We start from the raw sequence: 15,930 nt of genomic DNA, 5'->3' as shown, positions 1-15,930 counted from the left end.
ATAAACCAGATGTGCCCGAGGCTGCAGAGGAGGAGACGTTCACCTGATCCTCAAAAGTTCACACTGAGTTTAGAGTCTGAGATCTTCAAGGTGCCTCTCTTTGGATTTACCCCATGTTGTTTTTCCACAAAGCTCCTGTGATTTTGTTTTATTTCCTCTGATTTTGGTGGTCACAGCGCAGCACAGACTCCTGGTGGTGGCCATAACCTCCTGCTCTCTGCTCCTCTTCAGCCAGTAGGAACCAGCGTGTGTGTGTACACGCGTGTGTGTGTGTGAGTGACAGTGTCAGCTCAGGGACTAGACGTAGGCCAGAGCACGCGCATCCCTGTCGATGTCTTCTTTGTTTGCTCGCTGCTGCACGTGCCACACGGCTGCTTGTAATTGGATGTGTTGGCAGCATAATGACATTGGGCGGTGGCAGAAGGCGGCGGAGCGTGAAGCAGAACGCAGCCTGGTGCGCCTGGCTGGGGACGCTCTGGTTTCTGAGGTCTGCCCTACACCCCACAAAGATGTCAGGGATTCAGCAAGGTGGAAGCAATGCAATATCACAGCACACTGCTCCTGTCTGTGCGGAGTGAGACGCCTGCTCACTGTATAATTTACCTCACAGGGAGCTATTGTACCCTCTCAAAGCCCACTGAGGAGAAGAAGTGAAGCAAATAAGAAGTTGATTACATCTTTAATAATTGTCATCGTGGCTATTATCGCGCCGAGGTAAGGGAGGGATGGTAGTTAATCTCCGCACCTCTTCCATGCAGCGGCTGTAAAGGATTTTTAGAGTCTTAGGAAAAACAGAGGAATCAATGTCAATTTAATCCAAAACACACATCCTCTTTAGAATGAAAACCAGATGCAGGAAGGCTATTAGTTCCCCACTGTAGCACCACCGTCCCCACATTTATGACCTATGTGTTTTGTTTGAGGTCCTACAGAAACCCGAATACCCTCTTATCACTGCTAGTTTTGTTAAACTCTCTCAGCAAGCTTAATATCATAAGCATCTGCACAAATACCCCCTTTTCCTTGCAACCCAAAAAAAGCAGCATTTCACTTCTATCTGGAATTAAAAGACACAAATAAATATATTTCTTATGCTGTCATGAAGTCTCAACGCCACAATCGCATGCAGCCTGAATATGACTCACAGGGAGAAACAAAAGCAGGCTTGAAATAGATATTACAGATGTTTGACAAAGCGCCACCAAGCTTCTGTCATTGCGTTGTTTGCTTATATTCATCATGCTCTGCTCTGTTAGTTGCACATGTTGCTCCGTCTCGCCGCGGAACTGAACGCAGCTTAACACGCCATGTTCCTTTGATTTTTATTGACCGAACCTGATTTGGTTTGTATTGATTCGGCAGACCTCAATTCCCCGTGCAATCTATAGGGAAATGGATGCCCTTTTACTTTAACCTTCCCCAAAGACGCCACATGATCCAAAACACAAAAGCAATGTCATTACAGCTTTGGAACGGGCTTTTGAAGAACAGCTTTAACAGAAGCAACTTAGGAAAGGTCACATCGGTTAAGACTGTTTAGTGGTTTGTTTATGGTTGTAGTTGTAAAGTGAAACTGTTTTTTCCCCCCCAAGTCATATAGAGAATGACTGTGTTTGAGTTGGCATAGTAGCGTACTGCCTTCTACATTCACACATACTGTATACTAAATAAACAACAGACTGTTGACGCTGAAGTATACTCAAGTACTAATTCTTCTCTGCACCACACAGTTGTATTGATCACAATATTATCCATCCCTCCCTTAATCCATCTATATGCCGGCTAATGTTGAATGAAAACTGTTTATCACAGATGTAAATCAACATTACCTTCCCCTTAACCTTTTCCAGCATTTATTTTAGTCAAAGTAAGGTGAAAGGGGAAAGAATGCTAGAAAAGGCTCTTGTTTGTAGTTCACGTTTGATTTATAGACTAAAGGTAAGAGAACTGTTTTTTTGAAGAGCTGAGGAGGTGAGTGGAAGTGGAACGAGCCATTAGGCGGAGGATAATTTGAATACTTGAATAATAGTAAATAAACCAATTAAAAAGTTGCTGTAGTCAGTAGCCGCAGTTGTCCAGCCAGACGGTTAGCCGACTGGCTAGCTTACCCTTTACCCCTTGATTCAACCGGGCTGAGTTGCACCGATTGTGCTTATTTTGTCAATTGTCCTTGATTTTTGTGCTTCTGCTGTAGTTGAGTTGCCAATGTAGTTAAATCATTTAATTATTTGTATGTTTTAAGTTTGTTCATTGTTAATATCTCTTTATTGTTTATTGTAAATTACGAGTCTGCTCGGAGTATTGTATTGTGAAAATTGACTGTTGCACTAGTCTTGTACATTGTCTAGCCTGATCTGCTCTGTGTAGCTTGACATGGCTTCCGTCCACTTCCTTCAAAATGGACTTGGTGCTTATTCTATGTGGAGAGCGGTGAGAGCAGCTTCTGGTCTGTATCAGAGTAACATGCTGAAGAAGGACCGTGTTGGAATCTGTGGGTTAAAAAGCACCTCCACTGAAATGTGCATTCAAAGCCAATGTGGGTTTACTACCAGTTCTCGTAAATCAGCCTATATTTGAAACCTAAACAGGTAATACACGTTCTAAAATATTCTCAGAAGTGAATTTAATGATGAACTAGCATCCAAAAAACAAAACAAACAAAAATTCTACATTCTATGTTGTCAAAATGGACAACATGCTCAATTTGACATCAAACTGGAATGCTAAGTCCCGCAGAAGAAGCTTCATCTGTCATCTGCCACAGAGTCTCTGTGTTGTCGCCTGGCTGAACCTGTATCCCTGCTCTTGTAATCCTTTGGGATCATGTTGCGAGGTTGGCTAATCAAACAGGGGGTTTCAGACTGATGTATTATTGACCAGGTCCTGATGGGAAAAAGTAGTCATCAAAGAGCATCACGCTGATTTGCTCCGCAGCCTTTGCTGCGCTCTTAAATGCGTTCCTTTTAAGCACATTGGCCGCTCTTCCAGGGCGGCGATGATAACATCCACACCCTTCACTTTTTACAGAAAACATTTGATTCTAGCCCTGAAGAGATGCTTTTTAACTACCACCTTTCACTCCCTGAATATGTAGGATTGCATCAGGATAATGATGATCTGGTTAACTATCTCCCTCATCAAACCCAGAGGACTTTGGCACAGTACAGAGACTCCTGGAGCTTAGCACTAACCCTCCTCACTTCCCTGCTGCTGATGCAAATACCCCTCCGTCTCCCCAGGTCGCAATCACTTTGCTTTTGTTGTGACACGCATAGATCGAGTTTGGACAAGAGAGCCTCTTCACAGTTCAGAGGAGAGGAGCCGGAGTGATGAGTTAAAGGATGGATTTGAGATTGGTGCATTAGCCGGCTCCTGAAGACTATATCAACACACTCCCTCCCTCTCTCCTCTCACAGGATTGTTCAGTCCCATCCACCATGAAATGAACAATTCCAGCTGAGCCCACTGGCACAGCTTTGGGGGAAACTCAAGCCTGAGATTGAGCTTAGGGACGTGAGCATGTAGCAGACTTGGAGCCGTCAGACGTCAGCGCAGGGCCTCTCGTCTCCTTGGCATGAGGCTGTCCACCCAAACACTTATCCTGGGGTTTTGTTTTTAAAATACTTCCAGACTTGTTTTGGAGGAACAGAGAGAAATGCCATTTAGCATGATCTTAGCTCATAGTTTTTCATTCGTGAAAGAACTCGGCGAGAGATTGGACACAGAATCTGTGCTTATTTACCAAAATAGTTACCTGGGAAACAGGCCTGAAGTTGAAAAACGTCTGAGTTCAATCAAAGCTGTATTGGTTTTGTTTATGTAATAGTTACAAAATCAACCCTCACTGCTGATTTTAGAATGAAGCTCTACAGTGTTTGCTCAGCAGATGTGAATCAGTTAGCTGACCCAGGGGGTCAGGCAGTGAGGAAGCGCTGGAACCAATAAAGTGTTCAAAGCTAAATACTGTAAGCGTCTTCATGCATCAACTAACAGTTTGCAATAGTCACCCACACTTCTATGATTTAAGAGAGTGTTTGTTCTGCAGATGAAAGATCAGGACTTCCTGCAACACATCAGTTTTATACAGCCTCAGCTGACAGTGTGTCAGGCCGAGGCTGAGTGTTTGTTTCGGCGGCTGTGAAGTCAGACGTCCTCTCAGGCTGGGTTCAAACCTGGCACCTTGGTCACTGCTCATTCGAGTGGGTGAAGAAACGTGCTGTGTCACTGAACTGCAGCCGAAAAAGAGAAAATTCTGTAATCCTGTTTGAAAAAGGAAAGGATCTCGTTTTAATTGGAGCTGGCTGTGTATGCGCTACTCCGTCGTCACTGGTGCGTGCTCATCTACCAGAGCAGCACGGTCAGCCCACGCAGCGCAACGGCTGTTCTGCTGCCTGTCGCTGCACATGGCTCCGATTTGCTGCCTTATTAGAGTGGGTGCCTCTTTAACTCCTGTAAATGAAATGCCCAAAGAGGCCAGTGTCCGTCCACTCACCTCCTTGTCTCTGGTCTGTCTAGACCACAGAGACACTTCTGTCTGATCCAGACAGTAGCCAAGCAGTGGGACTGATGCATGGCCAGCTTTGATGACAGACAGCAGTAGTATTTCACCCCCGTCCCCCTCTACAGAAAACTCTTGGTCAGCAATAAATGCCCCCAAAGTCGCTGAACCTTTCAAAAAAAAGTATGTGTGTCGGGCGGGGGGGTCGACTGAAAGAGTTGAGCGTTTCTCCAAAATAAGAGTTCAGGAGTTTCTGTAAGGCAACCACCATGTTTACATGGCTCTAAAGCTCTGCGCAAGGCCAAATGTTATATATACAGTCAAGGCTATCTGAGAAACCAGCAGACATGGCCTCTGCAAACACAACCAATCTCTTAATCTCTCTCCGTTTGAACCTTCCTTTTCCCTTCGTCTCTACGAGTGAAGCAAGGATAGAGAAGATACATGCCTCCTTCTGAAGCGACGCGGCCCTTTTAACTTGATTAAGACATTTTCTTTTTTTTTTTCTTTCCATCCTCTCAAGAGAATTTTTTTAAAATGTTGTAAGTCCAAATAACATGAGCACTTCTCTTGGCCATGCCAGAACCCCTTTCCGCTTGGAAATATTTGCTTTGGACGCCAGCCTTGCCCAACACACAACACAGGCAATTATGGGAGCTATTTAAACAGGAGAGATCTACTGACAGGCGACGCCTCATTTGGAGGGATGAAGGAATCAGGAAATGAAACCTTCATTGATGCGCTGAGGGTATGGAAAGAGAATTCCCACAGGCCCTCTGAGGCTGGTTGCATTTCTCATGGGCATTTTGTGCGTACGTTTAGGACAGTCGTATTTGTGTAGCTTTTACATGTTTGAATTTTTGGGGTTGTGTGCGCAAGAGGGAGAGAGAGAGAGAAAGAGAGAGGCTTGTGTGTTGGGATCTTTTCCCGTATGGGTTGCAGAGTTTGAGTTTTTTGCTGCCTGCTAACAGTTTATCTGCAAAGGTGCAGCTGTAGGCTGTTGGCAGCTTTCGTTAGCTCAGAGGGCTTTTCTCTGGTGCTGCCACTTTGATGATGGAGAGATGAGACCATCAGGTCAGCACCAAGGCAGCCACACAGTTGAATGAAAAACTGGTCCTACTTTTTTTTTTTTTTTTTTTCCTATGCGGCCCTCCCTTTACTGAAAGTCTAAATGTTAACTTTCCTGAGCGTTGTCTTTTCTCGGAGTGCAGTGCTTCACTTGGCTGCAGCGCGATGCGTTTCTCATCAACCTCAGCTGACACGACACATTGTTTTCAGAGGAAAGAGACTAGTTTTGCTGCAGGAATGTGAGAACAGGACAGAAGCCGACGAGGGTCACGAGTGCTACCTGTCCCTCACCTTCATCTCCGTAGGTTTCTGTCTAGACCAGGTACCACTCTCTGACAACAGTCTGTATGTGTTTACGCCTTTGGTGGATCCAGATGTCTCTGCGTTTCTGTGTGGAAAAAGAAGACGACAGAGTGAAGTTTAATTTCTAACTCTGCCGGCCTGAAAATTCCCCAGAAAGGAAACTTAATCTAGAGGCCTTCTCAGACTGGACAAATAGACAGTAAATTAGTTTCGCATGACAGTTTATTAAAAAAAAGCCTTGTGTATACAGCGGATTATTGATGCATCGAGCAGAGGGATGGATAAGGTTCCAGCGTGGTCGGTAGGGAGGGACAGAGCCCAGGTCTCCGGGGGAAGAAAGAATATGGAGTGTCACCTCCAGAGCTACAGCGCAGTCACGCACAGGGGAGACCGGGGCCGCTAAGCTCCTCAGCACGCCACACAAATAAAAGCAGCCAAAAAATTATATTGTGCTCTCTCTCTTTCATGTTGATACTAAACAAATATGTCAGAAGATTTATAGATGTTCCACTGCTGTTCATTTGTTTCTTTTGTCGAGGCCGCACAATGAGTTGGAAAAAGTTTTGTGCCATTTGGAGAGAACAGCTGGAAGTGCACAATTCATTATCAGTGGAAATGAAGTCAGCAACTCTCGGCTGTGGTCAGCTTTCCCTCGTGGCAGGACGGGGCCTCAGGCGACACCTTTGTAAATGCCAGGCCTTTGTATGCACTTGAGGTGGATTCACATGGTTGCTTGCCTCCCCCCCCCCACCCCACCCCCACATCTCCCCCACTCTCTCCTCTTTCCATCTCTACTCCCCCCCTCACCCCCTTCCTCTCTCTCCCTGCATTCCTCCCGTCACAGGGCTGACAGACACTCGTCATCAGCAGGTACTCTGGCCCAGGTGGATCAGGTTTCCCACTTGCCAGGAGATTGTGCAGCATGCGCATTTTTATGGCTTAGTGCTGCACAGTTGGAGGTTTTCAGTGCACCTCTGGTGTGCTGCCATGTCAGATAACCATTAAGACAGACGCTGCCCCCTCAGACAGCTTAAGACAAACTCCTCTGACTTTTCATTATATCCAAACACTTTTTTTGGACCTTTTTGTTTTGCTTATATATAACTTTTCCACTCAAAACAAAATCTGTAGTTGTTTTACCCGACTACATTATGGATGTAGTAGTTAGATGGAGTAGTTTTAAAATTACTTTCTTCAACAAGTTCAGATATTAAATGTCCTTTTTTTAATGTTTGTACCAGAAGGGAAGAAGAAGACAGTGATAGAGAATATTGTAATTTTTCGACTGATAATCCAAAGCTTTACCACTCTTTCCGAAGCACTGTTGATTACTTTGTAAGTAATCGTACTTAGTAACTGATAAAGTATGTTTGTGTGTTCCCACCATCTACGTTTGATTTTATGATTTACAGCTACTAGTCCATTAAACAGGTGATGATTTGATCTCAGACACCCTTCAGACAAACAATTATCTGTGTTGCATTTGTTCTGTCTTGAAGTGATCTGATTAATTTTGTTTGGTGTGTCTGTCTCCGGGCAGATGTGGATGAGTGCTCCGAAGGCAACGGCGGATGCCAACAGATTTGTGTCAACATGATGGGCAGCTATGAGTGCCGCTGCAGAGAAGGATTCCTCCTGAGCGACAACCAGCATACCTGTATCCAACGGCCTAAAGGTTAGTCATGCACACACACACGGATGATTTATGAAAAATAGGAGGACACGCTGTTCAGTGATTTAGGCTGGATATTACGTGTTGAAAGCTTATTATTTTAAACGCACCATTGCCGATGAAAATCTGTCTGTCTGAGGCGACTCAGGCAGAAATGTTCACAGACGAGGCAATTTATGAAAGTTTTATTCATGTCAGGTTGAGTCACATTCGCCAGCCTCCCTCTCACATATCAGCTCCAAGTTATAGTGGTGGGCGACGAACTGAAATGCATCGTTACCTTGAATATAATTAATGTGATAATGTAGGTATACAACTCAACAAGTACAACAAACGTCACATCGATTTTAGACATTTTGATGTGACCATTAGACCATTAGAGTGTATCATAATAACAAAACAAGCTTCTGCAGAAATGTGACAGTATTGTAAGAAAAGGAGAGCTGCTTTTATTAATGGGGATTTAGATCTCGATACGCTAAAGAGAAGAGGAAAAAGATTGATTTTTATGCAACATAAAAAGAAGAGATTCAGTTTTGTTCGAGTAATGCCAGGGAAGCCTGGAATGGACTCAGTGTTAGGATCGGTCAGGAGGGAGGGTCATGAGAGTTTCCTCCATCCTGTCAAGTTTAAAAAGTGGCACCCATTCTGCAGTGACCTTGCTGTTCACAAGGAAATGATTTAAGTGACTGAGAGTGGGCTGTCTAACCATTAAACCAAGAGTGTGCACTTATTTTGAACATGTCAACGTAGGCAAATCCTACTATCTGGATAATGCCTCCTTTAAATAGTAGGAAAGCTGTAAACTAGCAGTGAAACTTACCTACTTCTACACAATGTTTTGTACCGCTCATATTGCATTGACATCATCGCGTGAGTACAATGTGATATGCCAGAGGGCAGACGCCTCAGCTTTTCTGCAAAAAAAAAAAAAAAAAACACCTGCAGGATCTTCAGAAATACAAACACAGTCAGCAAAATTATGAGGAAACAGCAGAAACAACTAGGATGTATTTATAAAACGCAGGTAAATGAAATGTCAGACATGTTGTGGCTGATCCTATTCATCCCCTTTTTTAAAGAATTTATAGAGCCGCCAGTGGGAAGATGCTACAGAGCCAAAGGACATTTAGAAAAAGTATTTTGTAACAAATGTAATAACTTTACTGAATCTTTACACAACTGTAACAATTTGTTAGATGTGATGTAAGTGCTAACTACAAATAAAACTCATTAAAGTCTGGAAAACTTAAAGTAAACATGTATGTAACGCTGTCAGTCTACCCTTTGAAGCTGTTACTTAACAGTAGGACAGTTATACAAGGTTGCTTTAACCATCCTGAGAAGCCAGTGGCAATTTCACAAATGTTTGGGTAATGATAAATTACCATTACAATTACAATCTCTATATAACGTGCACATTTTTAGGTTGAGGTGTTTTGAATAGTGTGATGAGCCTGTGCAGATTTATGCGATCGGCACAAACAGGCCTCAATGAAAGTTGAGCGAAGGTCTCTCCAGTCTGAGGGGGAAGAAGACGAACGGGGATAAATCTCTTTTTGTTTTGCTCCCACCCTTTCAAATTGAACCAATCTGGAGGTTGGCAGCATTTTAAGGTATCGGTGGTATGAGAGTGGCCTGCGGGGGTCTGTGAGCAGAGAAAACAATTAAAGGTGTAGCCCGGGGCAGACACACCTCTTGTTTATAGAGCATTCCTGTGGGATGGCGACGTGACAGGAGAAGGTGCAAAGCCAACCTGCTCTGAGGCTTACTCATCAGAAAACAGCAGCGCAGTGCACACACATACATTTATAATGTCATAGCTGTGTTTGAAGCAAAGTAAGCTGTCAAGAAAGTATTTCTGTAATGCATATTGCCTTGTCGCCATCAATGAAACAACAGCTCAGTGTCTGTAGTTTGTAACAGATCCAGTCTTGTTTTTTAGAATTTCGGCTGAAATAATACTATACTAGAGGTCGTTAAGGTTGTTGTATATGTCACTGAAATGTAGGAGGGAGCATTTTTCAAGAAACCGCTTAAATTTCAGAATGTGCTGGTTTTGATTTGTTTCATTCAGACTGTTGTAGCTTGCACTATCAGCCTTTCCGAACCCAGTGCCAAGGACATTTTTTAAAGACAGAATTTGCTTCACTTAGGGTTTAATTTCCTGATTAATCTTATAGTCAACGTGTACATAAAATACCCATAAAAAATACTGAAACAATGATTAAACGACGGCATACTGGTCCAGTTTTCAAAGGAAGATAAAAACCTTCTATGGGTGTATTTATGGAAACACTGGAGTCAAGGACCCCTTGGTGGGTGTTTCCCATGGCTACAAGCAACTGACAGCAGAGAAGATATCTTGCAAACAGTTTAATCTGCCTGTCCTGTTTTTATACCATTAAACAAGCAAGCTAGGCTAACTAGCTGCCACTTGGAAAGTACAAGCCGAGCACTCTGACGTTAGCGCTGCAGCCCACCAGACATAACTTTTCATTCAAGTAATTCCAACATTAGCATTAAAAGGTCCTGGGCGCTCACTTTGTCACACTTTAAAGAAGGACAAACTAGCTACGGTTAGCTTTCCCGCTTTGTGGTTATTAATGAGTTTCCTGAGGGAATGATGGTACTTATGGTGCTCGGCTGATCTAGCACGAGTCACAAATCATCGTAAGAACTGATACAGCTGCAGCACTTTCAAGGCTTTAGAAGTGTTAGCTAAGTGGGCTAAGCAATAATAAAAGTGTTAGTCGCATAAATCGCCAACATAGATCTTCATGAATGAATGATGCGCTGTGCCAGAGGCTCTAAGAGAGAGGATTAGCGTTATGGAAAATGCTGCCTCTGTGACAGCTAAGCGTCAGGATGCGCTAGAAACAGCCCCCATATAAGGTGGATAGTAAATGATCAGTTTGTCAAAACAGCAATTGGTATTTTTGACCTCTGACACATTCTAGTCACTCTATTCTTAGAGTGTTGATTACACCCAAGGTCTGACACATTGTGTGTGAAAGATGGCATGATAGCTCTCAGATAATGAAGCCAAAACATCTTGATCGCCTCCTGATGGCAGGGTGCAGTGTAGGTCCTAAATCTCGCACCCTGTATGCTAGCAGACGGGACACGGGCCAATCTAAAAATTCATAGTGCACGTCAAATAAATGTTCCCAAAATAGTTCTTACTATGCTGATGTATGTTCAAGTCTTCCTTTATTGATTAGACAAGTTTGATTAAGATCAGTCATTTGATGCTATAAAAAGTGGGTGTGACTTGATGATCTCAACACCACGGCTCCGCTATCCAATCACTACTGCGTGGATTTTGGATTCTGAATTGCTCCACCAGGGCAAGATGGCAGCACTCCTTCCCAGGATATTTGGGCTTCGTTTCTTTACAATGGGAGGAAGCGGAGACATTTGTTTTCCATCTTTACATACCGTCAGCTGTCTCAGACTAACAAAGGGAATGTTCAAGTCACAGATTGGACAAAGTGTTGGCTCCCAGGTGGGGGTCAAATTACAGTACTGACATTGGCACTACATACAACAAAAATTAAAACCATTATTTTTGTTGTTGTATTTTTGATGGTTACCGTTTTGACCAAATACGAACAGAAGTAAAAGAAAAATCCACTGATTTCTTTCCAAGTATGAATCTTAGTTTGTTTGACCTTAAATGCAGACTCAGTCTTCTTCTGGATATTGAGGTCGTTGGCTTCTTTCCAGAATATAAACGTCCTTGATTTTTCTCTCTGTCCCGTTGCTCTGCTTGTTTGTTTCAGTGCCACTGTTGTCAGTTCGGCACATTTATCTCAGAAAGGCAACATTAGAGCTGAGCAGCTGTTATCACCATCACCAAACACATTTATTCATAGAGTAATTATCTAGCTGTCTACAGTTTTCTCAGCTCTGCCAGTTTGAGGGCCGAGACTGTGACGTGAATCTTTTGGATCTTTGGGTTTTGTAGCGTTCAGAAAAAGCCTTGGCAGCATGTACATCAGGATCTGAGTGTGTCTTCATCTCTGCCCTCCTCGTTGTTACGCCTCTCTCTTTTGTAAGATAACTACTCATGCTGGGAGTCATTAGACTGTGATGTTCGTAAGTCCCCTGGACAGTGAACTGCGGATCTTGGAAGTCTGGTTTATGAGATCAGTCTGGCCTAGTGAACTGTCAATGTTTACATTTCATAAACGCGGTGTTATTTGAGTGGAGTGAAAAGCTGGATCATGTGTTTCAAAGCGCTGTGACTATATCAGAAGTAGACAGTGAGCACCGGTCCAGTCTTGCCAAAACTCACCCTGTCTCTCTTTCACTTCCTCTCTCCCCTGTCTTTCTTGATGAATGCCCTCGGTTCCTGTTAATCTTCCATTTTCATATTAATTTTGTCTTTATTGCTTCCAGATGAGACCCATTTGGATCAAGAGATTAAAGCTGCCATAAATCTACAAACTTCCTTCACTCATCAGATAGCCACCCTGTCATTTTTTCATTATTTCTGAAAGACAGAACAACTGCTCATCTGCTTATTATTACTGCTCTTATTACAACAGTGTGTGTCTGAAGCAAGATGGAAGCGGTGAGGAAGTGGCTCGCTGAGCTGTTGGACAATAACCCCGCAGAATAGTTGCAAATATCGCTTTCCCCGCTCGCTGAAAAATTATGCCAAAGTGGCTCAGCAAGGAAAAAAAATCTTTCCGAAAATTAAAACTGATCTAATCTCGATGCCAAGTCGGTTTAAATGCAACCCTCCATCCATTCTGCCGAGGCTCCTCTTAAAGAGCAACGCCTGGGGTGCAGTTTGCTCATGAGCTTTATTGTTCTCATTAAAAAGACATCAGCTTTCCATTTTTTTGCGTTAATGGGTCAGGTGTTCCCTGGGCAACTTCTGTGAGTCTTTCTGGGGACAGTGGAGAGCTGGTCACTGCAGTGCACGGCGCTAACAGTCTGTTTCCCCTGCTGGTAGGAAGCCCTTGTTAGCAGTGAGCCTGTGCCAATTAGGCAGCAGGGGTCTGCCAGCCTCTCAGCTAATGACAAGGCTGCTGCTGGCCTGTCTCTTATTAGACCTGCCCCTGTCCCCCCCCCCTGCCTTCCACCCGAACAGGAATAACTCCGGCCAAATGAAGGCTCCGTCGTCGAGCTGGACAAAATGTAACAGTTCATTTATTCTCCCCAAACATTTCTCCCAGTCAAGAAATTAAGCCTTTGAAAGGCCAGCCAAGGTGCTTAGCGGTTGATAGGAATGCCATTTAGGTCAAGAAGGGTTCCACTGCTTTGCATTTGATTTATTGTCTCTCTCATATAGGAGGATAGCAGGAACGCACTATACTGTATGTGCGTGAGACAGGATCCAGCACATTGCAAAGCTGGAATTTCAGGCTCAGTCAACCCACACATCCATAATTTTAGTCCTGCACATTTCTGAATATCCGGTAAGGTGATTACCTAAAGTGTGCACTGATGGGTTGTTATGCAAGTCACATATAATAAATCTTGTATTCAGTCTTATCGTCTTCAGTCCACAATAAAGATAATATCAGGGCCAGAAGTTGGTACCATGGGCCAGAGTTGTCTGGCCTGCCTGATGTTTCTAGTTGGGAAGAAATAACTTTGAAAAATCATAATGCAAACATTGTTTATGTTGTTAAATTTTTTGGTCTGGCCTTGAGGAGAAAGGCCAGACCGAAAAACTTTTATACAAGTAGGAAACATTCCACTTGGCCATGCCGAGTCAAATCGAGCCATGGCGATTACCAGTTTTACTGCTCCGAGGTGAGCCTAGCCAAAGGACCCTCTCCAAACCGGCTGCGTTGACGTCTCATGACCACAACTAAGCTTGTGGCCTTGAAACAAGTGTGTGTTGCGCAACTCATCTCGTGTCTGTGCAGGAAACCTAAGAGAAAGACATTTTTAAAAGTGTGTGTGCGTGTTTAGCTCAGATTAATTGTGTGGCTTCTTACTGAATCTTTGTGGTTGGAATTTTAATTTTTCTCCCGACTTTTTAGATATCTGCAGTATTTTACAGTTTCATCATGTTTGCTGCAGCTGTTTCAGGAATTGCAGTGGGTGAAAATCTAACATTTGTTGATTTTGCTGCTTCATAATAGAATATTTTTAATTAGCCAACAGACTCTTATGAAAACATTCTAGAAAATGAAACATGTTTGTCACCGAATTAGTGGAGCTTTGTCAGCAGCTATTTGTCGACATTCCTGCCACACTGAGCTGACACGCCGAGTCTCACTGAGTCAAGTCGAGCTAGCACATGTGTATGGAAAAGCCCCAGAAGTTAGTTAATTAAGGGAACTTGGGATCCTCGTACCATTTCTCATCTTAATAACACAATAAAATTGGTGTTTGCTTTTGGACCATGGCCCACCATTAAGTTTCAATTTTGGCCTTCCAAGGGAGAAAGTCTGGGCGCCCCTGCATAATACGATCGTATGATGAAGAGGAATCATCGGCTCTGCAGAGCTCCGTTGTGAGACAGCAGCGCTGAACAAGTTCAACTTGCACAAGTGAAAAGAGAGCTGCAACTTTTAACAAGAAGTCGAGTCCTCTGGATCAAACTTCCTGTCACTCTGCCAATCAATATGTCAGAGTGTGCGTGTCTGGCATTGTGCAGAGAGATGTGCTGCAGCCGCGAGCAGTCTGAAAGTTCACACCAATCTGATGATTACATTAGAGTGTCTGAAGCTCATTGCAGAGAAAACTTCGATTATATGAGCCTCGGAGCTGTAGTGTCACCTTTTGCTGCTGGAAGAAATCTGTAAATAGGCCTCTGCACTGGAGTCTGCACAAACATAAACAGATGAATTTAGATTAACAGCAAGCAGTGGCCAGTCACAAAGGAGGTCTATCGTGAGAAAGATATCTTTTATTACTTTATAGGAACTTTTTAAACAATAATGAGTCAGACATTTAAAAGAAAAGCATTGTGTTGATCAGAAACAAAGTGTTCAGGTTGGCCAACGCGATGATTACTTGAACGTTAGAAGTTTGAGTATCAGCCACGTCACCTGACTGTGAATACCAGCATCGCTCCTTTTCTCTACAGTAGGCCTTGTCTTTCCAGGAAATGTTTACTTTGTCAATGAGAACCTCTTCCTGTGTTTACAGCTTTCATTAGCTTCCCAAAGGGGTTGTTACCCCTTGCAGGCAATATCTCCCCTGTCTCTCTCGCTCCTCCTCTCTCTCAGACTCCAACATGAACACAATGGACATGATGGGCATAATCGAACGCACGCGTGCACACACACACACGTGAGCACAAGCCCTCGATTTAGTAATTTTCATTTTAATCCAGCTGGAGGCATATCCAGACATGTTGTGTTATGACATTTAGATGCAGACTGTGGCGTGTTGACTCCAGGATATGTGTTTTATGTGCTGGCCAGAACTGCAGCAGTGCGAGGAATTTTCAAATAAATGTGATCAAATCCATAGAAAATGGACGCATCATATTCTCAGTTGGTTTTGCTCTCCAGCCATGACATTCTTTCTGTGTGAAATCAGGCGCAGGGGTTATTGAACCCGGTTTTTATTGTTGTTTTTTCTTATCGTAAATGGATAAAATAACCTACTTTCTCGCGGTGTATCCATTTGGACTGCTGTGCATTTTAATTTCATGAAATCATGCGCTGCTAAAGGGCCACTTTCCAGCAATTCAAATGATACAATGTTTAAAGCAGAGAAGTCTAATATATTACTCTTTGTACGTTTTATGGGCTTTTATGTATGTTCATGTCTCGGGTGTCCCACTGCGCAGAAGCCGACATGCTTCTTACATGTTCCCCTGTTGTTTCTCAGCAGGCCTGCCCGTCTGTCTGTGCGTTGGCCACAGAACTGTTTTTACAAGTGCAGAAGTCACTGCTCCATTGCTCTGCAGCCCAACCGTATAACCAGGCTCTTTTCCTATTCTAAGGAAGTGGAGCGAAGGGAACGCCTCGTGCTCCCTTTGCTACCTATTATGTCTGTCCCGTTAGTCCAGCAGCAGAGACGAAGACACACGGGACACTCTTTCTTCTGCTCTCTCTCTCCTTTTCAACATCTTCCCTCATCTCCTGTCTTTGTCCAGACTTTACCAAACCCCGGTGCCCCCACCCCCTCTCACCTCCACCCTTGAACAAATATACATCAGTGGCTTAGGCTTCAGCAAATGTTGGCTGCCTTGCCACCGAATTCTCCGTACCTCATTTGAGACGGGCATCCCTTTTGCTCGTGGGTTTGTTGAAGGCCATCTCTAAGCTGCCCGGCCCAGCATGCTGCTGCGGACTGCCTGAGTGCCAGTGGGGTTTTTCCACTAACACTTGGCTGTCATGGCTTTAACCAGAGGGCCAGACTGAGCTCTGCGGAGACAGATGCCTTCTTCAGCTGCCTCTCCCTTTGA

General features: G+C 43.8%; 1 protein-coding gene across 2 annotated transcripts in view; it reads left to right on the top strand.

Annotated features, from left to right (window-relative positions):
- Positions 1–15,930, top strand: part of scube3 (signal peptide, CUB domain, EGF-like 3) — an 83,811-nt gene that overhangs the window by 26,342 nt on the left and 41,539 nt on the right. For both annotated transcript variants that reach the window (XM_037102992.1, XM_037102994.1), the window contains exon 4: positions 7,410–7,544. In XM_037102992.1, coding sequence (XP_036958887.1) covers positions 7,410–7,544 — 135 coding nt within the window. The remainder of the gene's footprint in view (positions 1–7,409; positions 7,545–15,930) is intronic.

The sequence above is a fragment of the Acanthopagrus latus genome, chromosome 7 (assembly GCF_904848185.1).
Source record: "Acanthopagrus latus isolate v.2019 chromosome 7, fAcaLat1.1, whole genome shotgun sequence".
In the NCBI taxonomy this organism is placed as follows: domain Eukaryota; kingdom Metazoa; phylum Chordata; class Actinopteri; order Spariformes; family Sparidae; genus Acanthopagrus; species Acanthopagrus latus.
Note: the sequence above shows the minus strand (reverse complement) of the source record. Positions and strands in the feature narration are given on the sequence as shown.